The sequence below is a fragment of the Perna viridis genome, chromosome 3 (genome assembly GCF_037379345.1).
Source record: "Perna viridis isolate PV_CMFRI_1.1 ecotype Kerala chromosome 3, ASM3737934v1, whole genome shotgun sequence".
Classification (NCBI taxonomy): Eukaryota; Metazoa; Mollusca; class Bivalvia; order Mytilida; family Mytilidae; genus Perna; species Perna viridis.
In genome coordinates, this window is record NC_142447.1 from 5429192 (window position 1) to 5446703 (window position 17512).

The 17512-nt window shown below is 31.6% G+C and overlaps 1 protein-coding gene across 3 annotated transcripts; it reads right to left on the reverse strand.

Moving 5' to 3' along the window:
• Window positions 1-10235: 10235 nt before the first annotated feature.
• On the reverse strand, window positions 10236-17306 carry LOC148620775 (uncharacterized). 3 transcript variants are annotated; one of them, XM_088573928.1, is made up of 4 exons: window positions 17214-17306; window positions 13362-13576; window positions 11631-11711; window positions 10236-10812 (listed from the first exon to the last, which is right to left on the reverse strand). In XM_088573928.1, exons 3-4 carry the CDS (start codon window positions 11700-11702, stop codon window positions 10483-10485), a joined length of 402 nt encoding a protein of 133 aa, XP_088430054.1. In that variant the 5' UTR covers window positions 11703-11711; window positions 13362-13576; window positions 17214-17306; the 3' UTR covers window positions 10236-10482. The 3 variants fall into 3 exon arrangements, with proteins under 3 accessions (XP_088430054.1, XP_088430055.1, XP_088430057.1); XM_088573929.1 differs by lacking the exon at window positions 17214-17306 and adding an exon at window positions 14091-14292; XM_088573931.1 differs by lacking the exon at window positions 17214-17306 and adding an exon at window positions 14023-14052.
• Between the last annotated feature and the right edge of the window lie 206 nt (window positions 17307-17512).

Genomic DNA, 17512 nt, shown 5'->3' on the forward strand with positions numbered 1-17512 from the left:
CTATGAAACGTATTTACAGCAAGACTCGTGTGAAATATTAAAAATACGTAAAGATCAAGCAAAATGTGAAAGAAAAGAGATTCTTGTAAATCCTAGCGCATCTTGTGTAAATAACTGGTAAAACAAAGTTCTTTTATAGACATTAAAACACTATTTTAAGGTTGTTCATACTTTTGTTGGATTTAAAAAAGTTTAATTCTTTGCACTTAGTAAACCCATTTGATTTCAATTTAGTTTTTTTACAACTTTGGTGATATTGTCCATTGTAGTATATAGTTGAAAATAATACCCAAATAGGTAAAACTGCACTGAAAAAAGAATGCATACTGTATTGGACATTTAAAAAAAAACAGTACCAAGTCAAATATTTTTAAAACAATCAAATGGTTCTATAAGCGGATACACAGATTTTTAATCTATAAAATGGAGACTTCCATGCGACTTACTATTTAATTTTGACAAAAATTTGCTTGAATTTAACAGTTTTCCGTTAAAAAGAGAGACGGGGTTTCCCTGCCATGAATCAACGCTGGGTCCAATATGCAAATTGGCAAGAATTTATGTACATCCTAACCAAAACAATTTTATTTTGTTAAATCTCTACTTACATAAATTTAAGCTAGAATGATACCATTAAAACTTCCCTAATTTTCAGAAGTGTACTTGTGTGTTATCATCGTTTTCTTCCTTACTGAAGGTGTTACATTATACGAAAACGCCCTTAATTTCAGAACTTGCACTTCAGACTGATAGATAGAAGAGAAGCTGAGCATCCCCCCGCCAAAAAAAAAAAAAAACAAAAACAAAAACAAAACAAAACAAAACAAACAAAAAAAACCAAAACAAAACAAAGAACAAAAAACAAAACAAAGCAAAGAAAAAAATACAAAAACAAACAATGAAACAAACAAACCAAAATCACAGAAGGTAAACAAACATTTGTGCTTTACAAAAGAAAGAGATAGTAACATTATTCCATTTATAAACAAAATAATTTTCATTTACATGTAAAACACACACACACACACACACCAAAACAAAAACAAAACAAATGAAATACGGATTAATGTTTGTTTATATGCCCTTATATATCAAATTAAATAAGGCATGTCCACATAGATGTAGACAAAATTGCTTACCAGATATCACCCCTAATAAAATAAATTAAAAAAAGAAAAAAAATATTGCAGGAGACATGTTGAAAAGTAAAAGTATAGTGACAGATAAAACATGTTACAGAATTTGATACATATTTTACCATGATATTTTCGTGTATATACAAACATCATGTTTATATGTGTACTTGACGAAACTTGATAATCTATAAAGAAAAATTTTCAGTTCTGAAATAACCCTTGACAGTGGTGGGGGGGTCTAGAGGGGGTGGGGTGGATGGGGAATTTTATTGGAAAATATGTTATTTCATATGTTTAAATTACAAAAAAATGGCAAATAATATCTTATCCTAGCACCCCACCTTTTCGAAGTGTGTGGATCCAGCTCTGCCTAGACATTGTTTTCCTTAAACTCATTAAAAGTACCAAAATATAACTTTAATGGACTTGTACCCTTTGTCGCCAATTAATCTAACCCCCACAATTTCAAAGCAAACAATGAGAGTAAATTCAGGAACGATTTCAACAGCAATAAAAATCAAATTTGTAAGCGTTAGATATAATTCAAAATCGGAAAATGTCGTAGAAAATGTTACAAACATCAATGTCGCTATGAAATAAAGTATGCTGATTAAATAACGGAATTAGTCGTTGATATCGAGTCAATTTCACCGGTTTATCTTATTGTATATGGATCTTGAACCAATATTGGGGTTTTTATTACCTTTGAGTAAACACCGGCGTTGTCGGACGTGCGTCCCTCTGATAGCCCGCTGGCGTCGTAAACATCATTAAATTATCATTACAGGATTGTCCGGCTATCTTAACTTCAATTAATATTCCGGAGTACCGAACGGTCCATTCCGGTACGAGAATCCCTATATACACTGCCGCCATGTTTGTTTACCTTATCTATGAATGGACATCTGAAGGTATCATTTACACATATTTAAGACAACAGCAATAAAACAAATAGCCCAATAGCTGACCAAACATGATCATTGGAATTTTTATCATCGCCAATCAAGGACGTGGGGTATCCGGTCAAGATAACCCGAAGAAACATATCAGAGGGTGTCTATGCAATAACCAGGCAGTGGGTTGCACATGACAAATTTTGTTTTCAAAAAAGTTTCATCCATTTCATATCATAAATGCATTCTTTCTCAAAGTTTAATGTTGGTTTTTGTTTAACTGCAACACTTAAAGAGAAACAAAAGTACACAGAAAACATTGAAAACTGGGAGCATGGACCAGATGTACCAGTAGGGTAACCGTAAGTATTCTCTGCTTTTCTAGAAACACCAACCGAGTTGCTCATAAAAAGTCATGTACGGGGTAGACGAAAGAGGAAAGGAAAACTATGACACGTTGAATAAAATCGGTTCTCATGGTGCAGATGGATAAAACGTAACGATCCACGAGTTTATGATGACGACCATAAAGCTTCTGAAAAAAGGGATATAACTCTTTACTTTTTTGCAAAATGTGGTTGCTTTATTAGGGAACTGTAAAATCGTTTTCCGGGCCACCCATTGTCTCAGTAAAATCTTCTTACTTTTTGGCATATATACAATATAAACATTACATTAGAACAAAAAAATCAGTTGGGTAAAATTTGTGCCAAATATATCATAGGATCTACCCGATTTTTACATGGACATCCTCTTAATTGTGGTAAATCTTGTAAAATTATCCACTTTTCGCACTTGTAAGGTTCTTGCATTTTGTAGATGGATGTTCGCATATAATAAATTACCATCGTAACACGCTGGTCGGATTTCATACTGTAAGAGATATATGTGACCATGACTTTGATGTGGAATTCAATGTAGTATTTCTGTACAAAATGTAATTTGCATGTTTTATTTCATATAAATCTTGGAATAACTTAAAACACAGTTTTGTGCAATATTGATAAAAATAAATAGTAATTGGTATACAGGGTGTATGGCTCAAGCACTAAAAATTTAGTATCAGATTCAGACTTTGGCTTTAAATCATTGACTGGAATAGTAATTGTTTTGATGATCCGTGATATTCAAACTATTCATTCTTTCATAACAATAAAATCCCATATTTGCTTCTCATGTAGACAATAACATATTTCGTTGACAGTTGGTATGATTTTCAACATGATTTTCTTAGGGTATCATGCACAAAGATTTTGATCCATCAAAAAACATTGCCGCCGTTACTAAATAAAGTACATAAGTGTCAGGAGCAGTTTTTCACATACATATATATATATCTCAAAAACCATAGGTAAAATGTTTAGAATGATGAGATCTACCTGTAGCCAATTCTCCGTGAAAAACTGATGACCCATGTTGGAGTTATTGCCCTTTGTGGACATTTTATTGCTGTTTTTGATCATATAACCTTACAAAATATTCTCCTCAGAAACTACAAGACGAAATTTGGTATGATCGTTCCGCAGGATGTTCAGCTCAAAATGGTTGTTAAAAATGTTAAGAGGTAGCTTATCATGCCATGTGAGCGATTTAGGCTTTTTTAGGCTTCTAGTTTTCTTATGTCAAACACGAGGTTTATGTAGTTATCATTGAAATGAAGATTTACTATACAGGCGTTGAAAACATTATTAATTAATTGGTGTCAAAATGAAAATATGAAAATAATTTTAAGTATTTTTGAAGTAGACATTTTAATCCTGACAGTTGTTGAAATTTTGAGTGGAATAGAAAACTACAACAAATTTTATGCGTAAAAGAAAATATTTTGTTAAGTATTTGAATGGCTTATTTACTTTTTTGTTGTTAACTTGGAGTTAATTTTTATCTGCATCATCATCGTTGAAAGCAGGTCTAATAGCCATTTTACATCGTTTGTTCATCTACCACGTCTTGTATTATCTGACAATATACCAACAATAAATACTAGTAACTTAAAACAAAACACAAATATAACTTACGAGTAGAATAAACAATCAACAAAGATTGTTAATCGTCAAAATACGGCAACAATACAATCAACAAAGACAATACGACAAAATACGGCAACGTTACAATCAACAAAGAAAATTGACAAAATATAGCAACGTTACAATCAACAAAGACAATACGACAAAATACGACAACGTTACAATCAACAAAGAAAATTGACAAAATATAGCAACGTTACAATCAACAAAGAAAATACGACAAAATATGGCAACGTTACGATCAACGAAGAAAAAGTGGCAAAATATGGCAACGTTACAATTAACAAAAAATTCACAAAATATGGCAAGGTTCGTTTTAAAAAAAATTGTAAGATTGGTTTTTTTTTATTTTAGCAAAATGTAACATTAATGACCTTTGAATCATAGGTTTGGTCATAATGTTCCTAAATTGACCTCCATTGGTTTATAAAACATTTTCTTCGAGACATAAACAAGAAGGTCAATAGACATATTTGGTATCGAGGAAATCATTATTTATTGTTTATAGTTGAGTCCGAGTTGATCATTTACTTTGTTGCTTTGTGCGTATTATTTTTTGATTATTTTATGTTCTTTGTTGTGTGTGTCTGATTTCCCTGTCTGATCTTTGTCCCAGTATAACATTACGCTCACATAAAATTTGTCAGTACAAATGCCATTGAAAAAGTTCATTTGAATATAAAAGAATATTAAACTTTTTTATCACCTATCTTAGCATTTCAAAGCATTATTTGTGGTTCTTAATACACAGTGTTAGAAAAGTATTAAGCCTTATACATGTATAATTAATATATGATTGGTATTTTTGTTTTACAACAGATGTTTTATATTGTTTAATAAGCATAAGCAACATTCTGATTAATGCTTTAACTCGTCGTCTGTTTGGACTTTGATAGATGATGCATGTTTACTAGTATTATGGACACAGTTTGAACTGAGATTTCCTCCAAAATCTTTCTAAATTTAATATTTTACTAATTAAATTAGATTAAATCAAAAACTTGAGTAAATTCTTATTTCGAATATTTTAATGAAACCCAGGCCATCTTTTAAATGTTATATAAGTGTCATCAGACAAAATAGGAAAGCGAAAAAAGCCCTATTTGCTCAATAAATGAAGTGGAAAACAAAACATCAAGAAGAGAGATTATTCTTACTTACAAAAAATAAGGAATACCTCTAGTATTGGTTGGTTATTACTCCACGTATGTCTCTTTTATAACAGAGCTTTTACAAGTTATACAAGTGTCATCAATAGAAAAGGTCAACTAGAAAATGCCATGTTTTTTTAATTTATGTTAAAATGAAAGACAACACCATCATTAGGCGAAAAGCCCTATTTGTGCAATAAATGCTCATGAAAGAAAATACTTTAAGGTGAATGATAATTTGGACTTCCAAGGAATACCCACAGGAGGGCAACAGTCATCATCTATGACAAAAAGATGTATGAAAGTAGATATTCTATTATGTATATGTAGGCCTACAATAGTTGATACATTACTAGATATGTTTAATACGAGCACCATTATCTTAAGCCAATTTCATTCACGACTGTGATAAGCTCTCAACAGAAAAATACTTATAGATTTTACCTAAATTTTTTCTTGATATACCAATATAATACATCGATTCTTTGGTTATACTGATGGATTAATGGTTGAAAACCGATTGAAAAAGCACCCACTTTTATCATTAATTCATGATAATTACTCAATCTCTGACTAATCCAAAGCACTCAACAGATTAAGAAATACATTTTAATCTGTCATTTGGTATGAAATACAAACTCATTGATCAATCTAGAATTGGTTCCAATATTGTTTCTAGTCATTTATTTGACGTTTCAAATGATAACCAAGGCATAGTCGAGATAACGGACTTGTCATTGTGGGTATTTGACGGGCTAACGTTTAATTCACGTCTTTTTCTGAAAGCAGATTAAGGTAATTGCAAAATTTGATCCCGTCAAATAACTGAGAATATACATTATATCAATTGTATCATTCATGATAAATTATAGGACGCAGAAAAGAGAAAGTAAACAGAATTGGTCGAAGGAGAAGCATTATAGATTCTTAATGTGAAATAATTAGACGCAAGGCTCCATGTATATCCTGTACAAACATGGTTGACAATACAGCCCGTGATAGTTGTTAGGGAACAAGGAGACTTATTACCTTTACAACAAACCCGGCGTATTTCACACAGATAAAATAGTAATCCATTATATAAATGTTAGTACTGACTTCACTCTTACTGATTAATACCGGATAATTACGGGTCCGCATCCCGCCCGGGAATTAGAATTGTTTGGCTACTGCGAAATGTTGACATCTGCCAGAAAATGTTTATTGAATTTTACCATTCAAGACAAGGGAAATAAATAGTTTTGCATAGTCACTTTAGTAATGGACTATTGTGTATTTGGAATGTCTTTTCATTTATAGTTGAATAACATATCGAATGATAATAATGAAATTGAATAGAATTTCATAAGTTGTGAAATGTATGACTAATTGAATGTATATCTTAAGAACGCTCCAAATGTAGAAAGAAAGAAATATACACGCAAAGGAAGTTCAGACCTTGTTTTAGCTGAATGAGTGAACACAGGAACATTGTATTGACCGTATTCATTGGGATCATAGAAATGGAGTCCGCTACAATGACATTGATTTGATGACTATCGGTATATTTGAAGTTTTATTTGTTTCTCTCTACTAGCTGACATATCCCTTCACTTTTATGAGGCTGATCTGAAACAAAAAAAGGAACATTGTTTAGCTTTATATAGATGATGTATTGTCTTTAAACAATTTTAGTTCCAAGTATTTACCCAAAAGAACATGAGATAAAGGAAACTACAGAAACTAAGTCGGCCTCATATCTTGACTTACTCTTGGAGATCGATGGATACGAAAAACGCATGACCAACCATACGACACACGCGATTACTTTTTATTCAGTATTGTCAACTTTCCTTTCATTCGTGGCAACTTCTCTTTAGCATCTGCCAATGGTGTTTTCATATCAACTCATACGTTTTCCAGACCTTGCCGAAACTACGCGAACTCTTTGTACCGTGCTAGACCTTTAACAATTAGGCTTCCGAAACAGAGTTGTGTTGCTACAAAATTGAAGTCATCGCTACAGAATTTTAATGACCGTAATAACGAATTCGCGGAGTGTTATGATGTATCCATCCGATTTGTTCACCGTGGCATAGTTTTCCTTTCCTCTTTTTACAGATGTAATATATTATTAGCAACTCGGTGGGTATTTTCAAATAAAAAAGCCAAAAAAAAAAAATAGATATAAAAATAAAATAAAATAAAATAAAATAAAATAAAATAAAATAAATAAATAAATAAATAAATAAATTATTTATAACGAAATAAAATAAAATAAATAAATAGATAAATAAAAAAACATGTTCTTTGTTGTGTGAATCTATTTTCCTTGTACAGTCTTCATCCTTTGTATATATTCTTTTTATTTTTGCTCGAATCGTGGTTTTCTTCCCGTATTAGATTCGTACTAAAATGAATACAGCGAAACCTTTCCGAACCGAACCGGAGTTTTTTTAAGCTGTGACATGCGGTCGTCATATACAAATTTTAAATGCATTGCAACTGATATAAACAAAACATCAGAATTAGTCTGGATTGGACAGGATAATTGCTTAGGCAGGGTCAGATTTATAATGTCACTGTTTCCTTACATAGATTTCTATTCAGTACCCTATATTTTTAAAATAGTTATTCAATATAAAGATTGATTTCCAATGTAACAACCATTGTTCCTGCTTTGTGTTCCGAGAATTATCTTTAATTGCAAGGAATTTTATTCCTCCTAGAGATACTCTTTAAACAGCTGAAATTTTAATTTTCTTCACTTAGAATTTATTCTTTTTTAAGTTATACCAAAGGTCCTCAAGCTGTGTCAAAAAGAATCAATAACACTCAAGGGTAAAATAAATACAAATCAATCAAATGGGAGGTAACCCCATATACTTGGTAGGAAGGGACATTGTATTTCCTATCAATCCTTTTATCGCACAAAATTGAGTTATCTTCCTGTGATAGAACAGTGGTTAGACATTCTTGATTAAATGACGTTAGTCTTTGAGAAGAGGAGGAGAGTATATGGACATTTTGAGACTTTATAACTGATATTTTATTATGTGAACTTTTGATTAAATTAATATGTATAAGGGGTAAAACAACTATACAAAACATGAGAACAGATACAAAATAACTCCCAATACATAATGAAATTCCAATGTGGACAACAGATAATAAAACAAATTATCACCACATACTTGTACAAATTAAAAAGGTGTTACATGTACACATGATATACCCATATGCATAAAAGACCATTAAGATGACAAAGGTGCATGAGGAAAATGGTAGTTGTACAGGTTCATTTACAATTTAGAGGGTAATATCAATAAATAAATGACAAATTAAAAGGGAGGAAATAAACATGATTAATTAATCATAACATAGACATGAACAAGGGGTTTGATCAATACATAGTTGTTTTACATAATAGTTAGTATATATAGGGAGATAGGAACTTAGAAAAGAGAACTAAGAAGGAACTTATGAAAGAGAGAACTTAAGAGATTTAAGTTCAAGAGGGTTCGCCCTCAAGAAGGGAGTCTTCTGACTCTTTCTCTCTTCTTATTGTTTGTACGTTGCTGTTGTATTGTGATTGCTGAATAATAAAAGAACCAGTTGTACGTCTGCTTATTGATCACGGCCATGAAAGGTAACAGGAACAGATTATCATACTGTTATATTCCATTTACAAATACCAACAAAAACCAAAAACATAAAAACATATAAAAAAAAAAACAAAACTGGCTTAAATTTAAAAATGATGATTTTTACGCAAAGAGAAATAGAAGAAATGTTTCCATAGAACAAGGTATACCTAAACCTAATCACGGAACATTAAATAAGAGTTCGAAATGGCAGGAAATTCTTCGCATAAAACAATTAGTTATAAAGTACATGTAGAAATTAAGTTAAAGATCAAATTCCGGCAGTTTGAAAAATGGTAATGGCGTATGTTTTTTTTAATTTGGTGATTTTGTATTACCATAATCATATTATGTCAATGTAATTTTTCTACGTTAACGTCATGATTTTTAGTTGAAATCGGCCATGATTGAATGGTATTTGACACGTTTCCCGGAGAGGCATCACTGATGGATTATTACTGGATTCTATTAATTTGCAATATGACAGGTACTGCTAGCGGAGAAAGACATGTTTACCCTTCTGAAGCAACTGATGTCTTTGTTTTTTTATTGTGGGAGTTTATGTTGCTAGTGATATATTTTTTTGTGTTACGTCTTAATTCCCATAACTTCAGTTTACTTGTTTAATCTTTTTATTCGGTTCGCTATGTCTATCGTTTGTGTTTCATGTGTACATGTTGAGACAACGTTTTTAGATTTAGATGTATTCGAATCTGACGCTTTGGTGTTGTTGTGCCAATCTTCAGACCATTTAAAATTGTCTCCAATGATAACTTGAGTTATGTAAACAAAAAACACTGCAACAAACTATTTTTTTCTACGGCTCGAAATTACCAGTACAGCAATCGGGTTTACTAATTCCATATGCGCAGGAGTTTTTTTTATATTTCTTTTTATAGTGCAAACAGATTATCGGTACTCAAAAATAGTTTAATTGTGTAATGTTTTTTTCCCACACTGGCCACATTTTAAAGGGGTGTGTGTGTGATCGCGCTAAATAATTTAACTCCGCTGCATTTGTTTTTTGCACCTGTCTCAAGTCTGGCCTCTGGATGTTTTGTTTCGTTTGCACGTTCAGTACCTTTATGTTTTTGGATTCTATAGAAGCAACAATTTCGCTGAATCTGTGTATAATGTTGTTTTTAGGACAGATGCATCCTGCCGGCTGGTATGAGTTACCTCGTCGGTCAATGAAGACCAATGGGTGGCTTTGACCTGACAGTTTTCATCACCGGTGGGGTTGTTTTCTTTTTGACATACTCCCCACATCCAATCTCATTATATGTTATATTGAAATACATTAAAACTATAAGGACTTATCTAATTTTAAATTCACATATTTCGGGGTTATTTGCTGTGTTCATTTACATTGCATCACCTACTACCTTGACATTGACTGCCACAATTATGGTTCCACCTAATTTTTAATATGCACACATAAACTCAAAAAGACTCTCATCAGAAACAGACGCTTTTCCTATGAAAAAAAATACAATATTGCAGACTTACTTAACTCGGAGGTATACAAAGTATAAATAAATAAGTTCAAAAGTGAACTCCAAATATAAAAATAAGAAAATTATAAGCAATTCATGAAAATATAAAATGAACTTGTGTCATCATCGTTTTTGCAAAGTATCGCGCCTCATCTTTTACCCAAGTGCTGCCGTCTCTGCAATCCAGAGTTCCATAAGCTTTTGTCTTATTGTCCTGAACAAAGATTCTGCCATTGACAAATTCTTGCAGGTAAATGCCAGCATATTTTCTTCCGACAATAATGAAGGATGAGGCAAGGTTAAACTTCGAAGGCAGAATCCGTGATCATATTCAACACGGTATAAAAGTTTTTGAATTAGACTTATGATTATTTTGGACGAGCTGTGTACATTAGTAAGCGATGCAGAATGTCTGTGACAGTTTATAACGGTAAGATTCAATAATGTTGCAGAAACTGCATCCAACGAAACCAACAAAAGCTCATCCTGGAATATAAAGGAGATAAAACTTGTATTTAAGTAGCACACCACATAAGAATGATGCAAAATGTGATTCGTAGGTGGAAAGCCTACATAATTTGTTTGGGACATTCTGTTGGAATTGCCATAGTAAACAGAAATTAACATTCGGTTTTTCATATAACTAGTGTTTTTTTTATATAGAATGCACTGTAGGTTTCAAAATTAAGGGATTTTTAATGTTGATTATCTCCTTAGAACAGACTGATTGGAATGAATAATCACACATTTCATGATATTGACCCATCAAATTACTTAATTCAAAAAATAAAAATATGTAGCCTTCTAGGGGTGTATCACATTTACCAGATTTTGCAAGATTTTCATGAAGACAGCTACATAAAATAATTGTGGATAAAAATAAAACATAAACTCATAATTACGAACTGTTATAATCAAATTTCCGTTTCAAGTGAAAATGTTTACGACATTAGGGATTAAGAGAATGTATGACAATAGGAAGAATGTAATTTTAGATTGTCTACCAGGCGACATAAATATTAAACTGATGTTATATCCAAATATAAAAATGGCAAAGCGTATCCTTATATATTAAAGTTCATGCTTCCGTCGTATGGTAAATGTGTTATTTCCATTGTAGATGTGTTGACATATCGATTTTATGATTTTTTTAGGGAATTCCTTATTTTTGGAAGTAAGAATTACCTCCCCCTTGAAATGTTGTCTACTGTACAACTTCTGATCACAAGTTTAAAGGTAATCATTATTATTCTAGTTTTAGATTGTAGTTGTCCTTCTTGGTACATATTAAATTAAAAACTTACCATTCTCTTTGCATTGTTTATGCTCTGTATCGCAGGGGAAGTGACATAACACTGCTCACTACTGGCTGACATTGTTCTTGTCTAAAGGTAGAATGTTGAAAGTGTTTTATAATTTGGTTATTACTTTTCTTTTAGTTTTTATGTGAAGTTTACATGTTTTTGAGCTTCACGGGAAATTCATATAGAATAGTATTGTGATGTATTTACTTCAAATACTTTATATGTGAACAGTTTACATAAATTCCACGAAGAATCGTTGCCTAATTTGTGAAATGGATGTGAACTTCATGGGAAATATTTTTCTTTGCATATTATTGATTTCCCACTATCTTTAATATTTTGTAATTATTACAGTGAGCTTTTACCCTCGTTACACACGGGTTGCCATTTGAATAATCGTTACTACGAGACGCCAACCATGTGACCACAGATAAATTTTTAAGTTACGGAACTATAACTGTTATAATTTATTATTTTTTGTGGATAAATAAAATTTACTGAAAACTGTGCTTGATGTTGTGTTTTATCGAATGTAATGTATTTAATGCTTATAAAAACTCCTTTTCATAGCCATATAATCCGAAAATTTTGGTGTAATTTATTGGGTGTAAATACGAGCAAAATAATGCAAACTATCAAAATTACAAACATGTGGAGATCAATGGACACAACAATATTTGCAACACAAAATATGCAATAGACGAAGAATGATTATCACAACACAAAACATCTAATTAAATATGATCGGGATGACCTGGAATGTCGGTGAGATGATGACTGAATACGTCATAATTCTCATGTATTTTAATGTAATTTTAGGTATATAGGTATATTTTCAATTAATATCTCCACCTAACAACTTTCATTATTGTATTCTTTTTTACATAGAATATTAAAAGTATGACATAAAAGTAGCCTTTTCATGAACTGATTGACCGTTAGTGCATTATTCATTTAAAAACAAGTCTTGGAAGTTAGAGTGCTTCTCCGTAGAAAAGCTTTTCAGGTAATTATTTGAAGGTAAAATCCCTACGGGGAGATTTATAGTTCCATATTTTTGTTATGTGAATGTTTGTTTGTTTGTTTTGGTTTAACGCCCGAGCAGCAATATTTCAGCTATATTCAGGCGATGAACATGAAGTGGATAATAATATGAACATGAAATGATGACGAAATGAAAAATGGGATGGGACACAAGGATAATGGGGTCGACAAATTGTGATTGCCACTGGAAATAGGGAGAGATGGGTAGGGTCGGGCAATTTAGCTAAGGTTCTGAGCACTTTTTAGTCGCCTTTTACGACAAGCTTAGCGCTGCTGCAGGCCTATTCTTTTGACACCCGGACCTGCACGGGTCTTATTATGTGAACATGGACTTAATTGAATATCGTATAAACCCAATATGTATTCGAAATAAAGTGAAGTAGGAACTTAACATAATTGGACAACTGAGTTTTATTATAATTTACATGTGAGCGACAGTCAATACAGTTATATTGATGGGCAAAAGTAATTGAAGGGATTGGTCATTTGATTAGACGTGCATATAGTCCATTGTTTCCTCCTTATTTCGTCAGAATTAAAGTGGTTAAAGTGGTCTCGACCTGGTGTAATTGGTTATGGAATTGTGGTATGTGGGAATTGCCCATAATGCAACAAATCCAAAAGGAAGTAACCTGCATTAATAACAACAGATCATAAACCCATTTAAAAAAGACAAATCTAACTTACCAAATCAGTTAATCTTGATCCAAAATTTAATTGGGCATGCCGTAATTTTCTACGAAATACACTCAGTAAAAGGTGTGGTAAATGTCGGTCTTGGCTACCCGAAGTTGAACACGTGTTTAACGAATATGACACAGACTCCTCAATGAAACTGGTGGCTAACTCATTTCTGCAAACTGGGTACCTTGCTGTTGCAAGTGTAGAACAGAGGATGATTCCTAACAAAGGAGAATTAATTAAAAGCAAAATGCATCAAAGTCTTAGGAGACATTATAAATTATAAGCTTAACTTTTATATTTAAACAAAAATAGTTATGGTACTAAAGAGGTAAACCTAGGGTAAGTGGCATATTCTTGAAATCAGTGATATGTTTGTATCATATTAAATTTCACCATGTCTATCAAGCTTTCATTTGAAACAGAAGACATAAATCCTAGTTACTTTGATGCGCACATGAGATTGATGTAAAATGCTGAATACAAGCGTTCCAATGATTTGTAAGAGTTGAATCATCCTTTACCTTCGATTTACTTCCTTAAGAAATAAATATGAAATGTGATATAATAAAAAAAAACGAGCTAAATACTACACTTTTTACTAGAACTGATATCACAAATCAAGAGAAACATGACACTTAGAAAAAAAATTAACAAGTTAGCATACCAAGTACAAAGATAGCAAATTGTTTTTCCATTATTCAATATTTTAATAAACAGCTTTTGAGAACTCACCTTATTTTATAGTGTTCGGTAAAAATGTCTAAAACCGTCTGACCACAAGAAACGCCTGTAGTGGTTGGCCATTTTTGAAAAATTTCCAAAGAAAAGGGCGAACTTACAAGTTTCCAAAACAGGAACGAACGACTAAAATCCACTGTTTCAGAACTTGTAAATGAAAGCTATCAAATAGATGGAATAACTAAAAGGTGGCAGATTCAAGCAATCCGATTCATGAAAAGGTTGCATGGTTTATATTTACCACCCGTTTACATAGTGCGTTAATAAATCAATGCTAAAACGTTTTCAGATTATTGTCAGTGCAGATATATATCGCCTATATTGGCCATACATAACAAATTTTATGTTTCTGAAAATGCACTGACAAGCACCAACACATCGTAAGTTATATTTAGGTAAGCACTTTTGATGGTAAATTTAAACATCGTATAATGAGATATAACAATTAACTGGTATTAAAAGCTTCTGATAGGTTGTTATAAATTATAACACGAAACAAAAGGTTTAAAATACCTATCTTATTATCAATTAATTGTACCCACGATTGACTTCAATGCTTCTATGTTTTATTAAAATCAGTCAGAAACATTTATATTTCAGTTTCAGAAAATGGATCCATACAAAATATGTTTGGGTTTGATGAATATGAGTAATAACGACTATGCATTGAAAATAATTTTTACAGTGATCGTTTCATCAGAAATATGTTCGTGAATCCTTTTAATAAATATGTATATCAATATTACAAAGTCAGAGAACGAGTGTTACCTTAAAAATTAAGATTTGACGTCAAGCCGGAAGTTTTACAACATTAACTGACTGCCTTACTAAAATAGAACTGATTCGAACAATTTAAGCGGATCTTTGGTCAATATTGTACTTCCAAAGCAAAATACTCGATATGATCGTGATGCTCCAGTTTTTAGATACATTGAGGCCAAAGTTTACATATGTTTTTAGTTGAATAATATATATGAAAGGGAAATAGTTGGGAGTAAAACCATGCCATTATAAAGAAATTGTTTCCAGAGGAGTGAAAATAATGTTATGTTATAATATTCGGTGCTCTATGATCCTACTTAATTGTTAGAATTAATATATAGTTAATTTATATATAAGGTAAAATTGAAATACGATACGAGTTTCGTTAGTATATATGCCAATATGAATTATTTGCTGATCGAATGCTACCAGTATGTCAAACAATTATATAAACATCATTTTTGTCTTTTCAATCTATTATAAAAAAGTCCGCTTCTATAGAAAAAATTATTTCAAGAGGATTAATTGTCCGCCCACTACCAATACATTGATTTTAAAATCAATTCGAATAGGTACACACATAACTATTTCACAAACAAAAGAGTCGCAACATGTTGAATAGTATTATGGTGTCACGCAATCTTTACTAACAATGGTTACACGAGTAAGAAATTAAAATCTTGCTTTCACATTTCTTTGCTAAAATATCATTTCACAATTCACAATTACATTGTAACTGTTCATTAACAAAATACAAAACAAAAACAAAAATAAAAACAAACCAAATAAACAAAAACAATCAGAAACAAATACAAAAAAAGACAAAAACAAAAAAACCAAAAAAAAACAAAAAAAAAAAAAAAAAAACAACAAAACAAACAAACAAAAAACAGAACAATACCGAAGTTTACAAACAAAAAATTGTTTTTCTTTTATAAGGTGAAACTACGTTACTCGACAGCTTAAATGAAATGTATTGATAATTGGTTATACGCTGGTGCATTTTGTTACGTTTCAACATATCTATTCCTTTTCTACTTTAATATTTTAATTCGTGAAAGCGAACACCATGGCATTCTAAAGATGTTTTAACGACAAATACGACGAAAATGGAATGCCGAATATGTCAAAGCAACAACAACCCCGCCGGGATAAAAATATTACAAATTAGAGTTGTCCTTCTTATTGCATTTGATTGGCAAATGATTTAAATTCACATACTTACAAAATTTGTATCCTATTGTAATTCAGCATTAAACATGAATTGACAAAATAAATAATGCGGACGTAGAATTTTTTCGGGATGTTCTTTTCGCAATTTGCTGTGTCTATTATATTATCTTGGTTCCCTTGATTACTCACTAACATTTCGCGTTGATGTCAATTTTTCAATCAGACGTCTTAGAATTTGGAAAAAATACTTTAGATGGGTGGTTATATCCGTGGATATTTCATGACTGCAACTCGGGGCGAGGACACTCCAATACTTCTTTGATAAGGGTGCGGCTTTGATTATGTAACCCCACCATCTTCATATATTTTGCTTTTGAAAAAAAAGTTGACCTTTTCATATATTTTGTCAGAAAAAAGAGACCTAATCCCATAAATATAAAGATGATAGGACAAAGGATGTGTGTGACAGTCCATATATTTCGTAATGTAACGTTCTACCAATTTATATATACCACAAATATAGCAAACATTACATCTGAGCGAAATTTTCTTCAACAGTAATACAATAATTAAAAATTATACAATTTTCTTAAATCACACACACACACACACACACACACACACACATCCCAATTCCATCGACAATTTGAACAACAGGATCTTATGATGAAAACTACGGTGCAGAACATTATCTGTGATGTATGTATGATTTTCACGAAATGCATTTGAAAAAATACATGCATTTTGATATATAAGAACAATACAGCCTTTGTTTGAATATTTCAAATCTTATTGTAACAATTGTAAAGTGTTAGTGGTGAGACTTACATGTTATAGGATTAAATACTTTTTTTCCCAGAATTTATCGATGTGTAAGAACTTTTATGCCAGGTTTGTGAATTAATTGGTCCGATTTTACACATCCATAAATTCTGAAAAAAAAGCAGTGTATAATCTTTATAATTCCAATCCCAAACGATCTGAAATATCTTAATAGTTTTTTTATTATTGAAAACTCTCATTCAGTGAAATTGGCACCCGAAATCGACATTGCAAATGGCGGCTTTCAACCGACACATGACATGGTTGTCAATTTCAATATTCTAATAATATTACAAGCTACTGATAACTATTTTTTTTGTTGTTTTGAATATACAATGAATGGAATAAAGCTAATAATACCGTTTTAAGCCTGTAAGCGGTTCTATCTTTCGTTGAAGCGATTGTAGTCGTGTTGTGTACAATTTGTCCATGGAATTTACACTGATGTAAACACTGTCATCGCTGAGGTCGTGAAAAGTGAACAACCAATCATACTGCACGAAAAAGGTATATGCAAATTAGATTGGAATCATTTAACAATAATATTAGTTTTAAAATTTTCTACAACATCAACTTGTTTTCATTTATTTTCCCCCAAAAAATTGATTTCTTGAACTAGTTGTAGTGTTGACATTTGGAAACTTTTATTTACCATTATT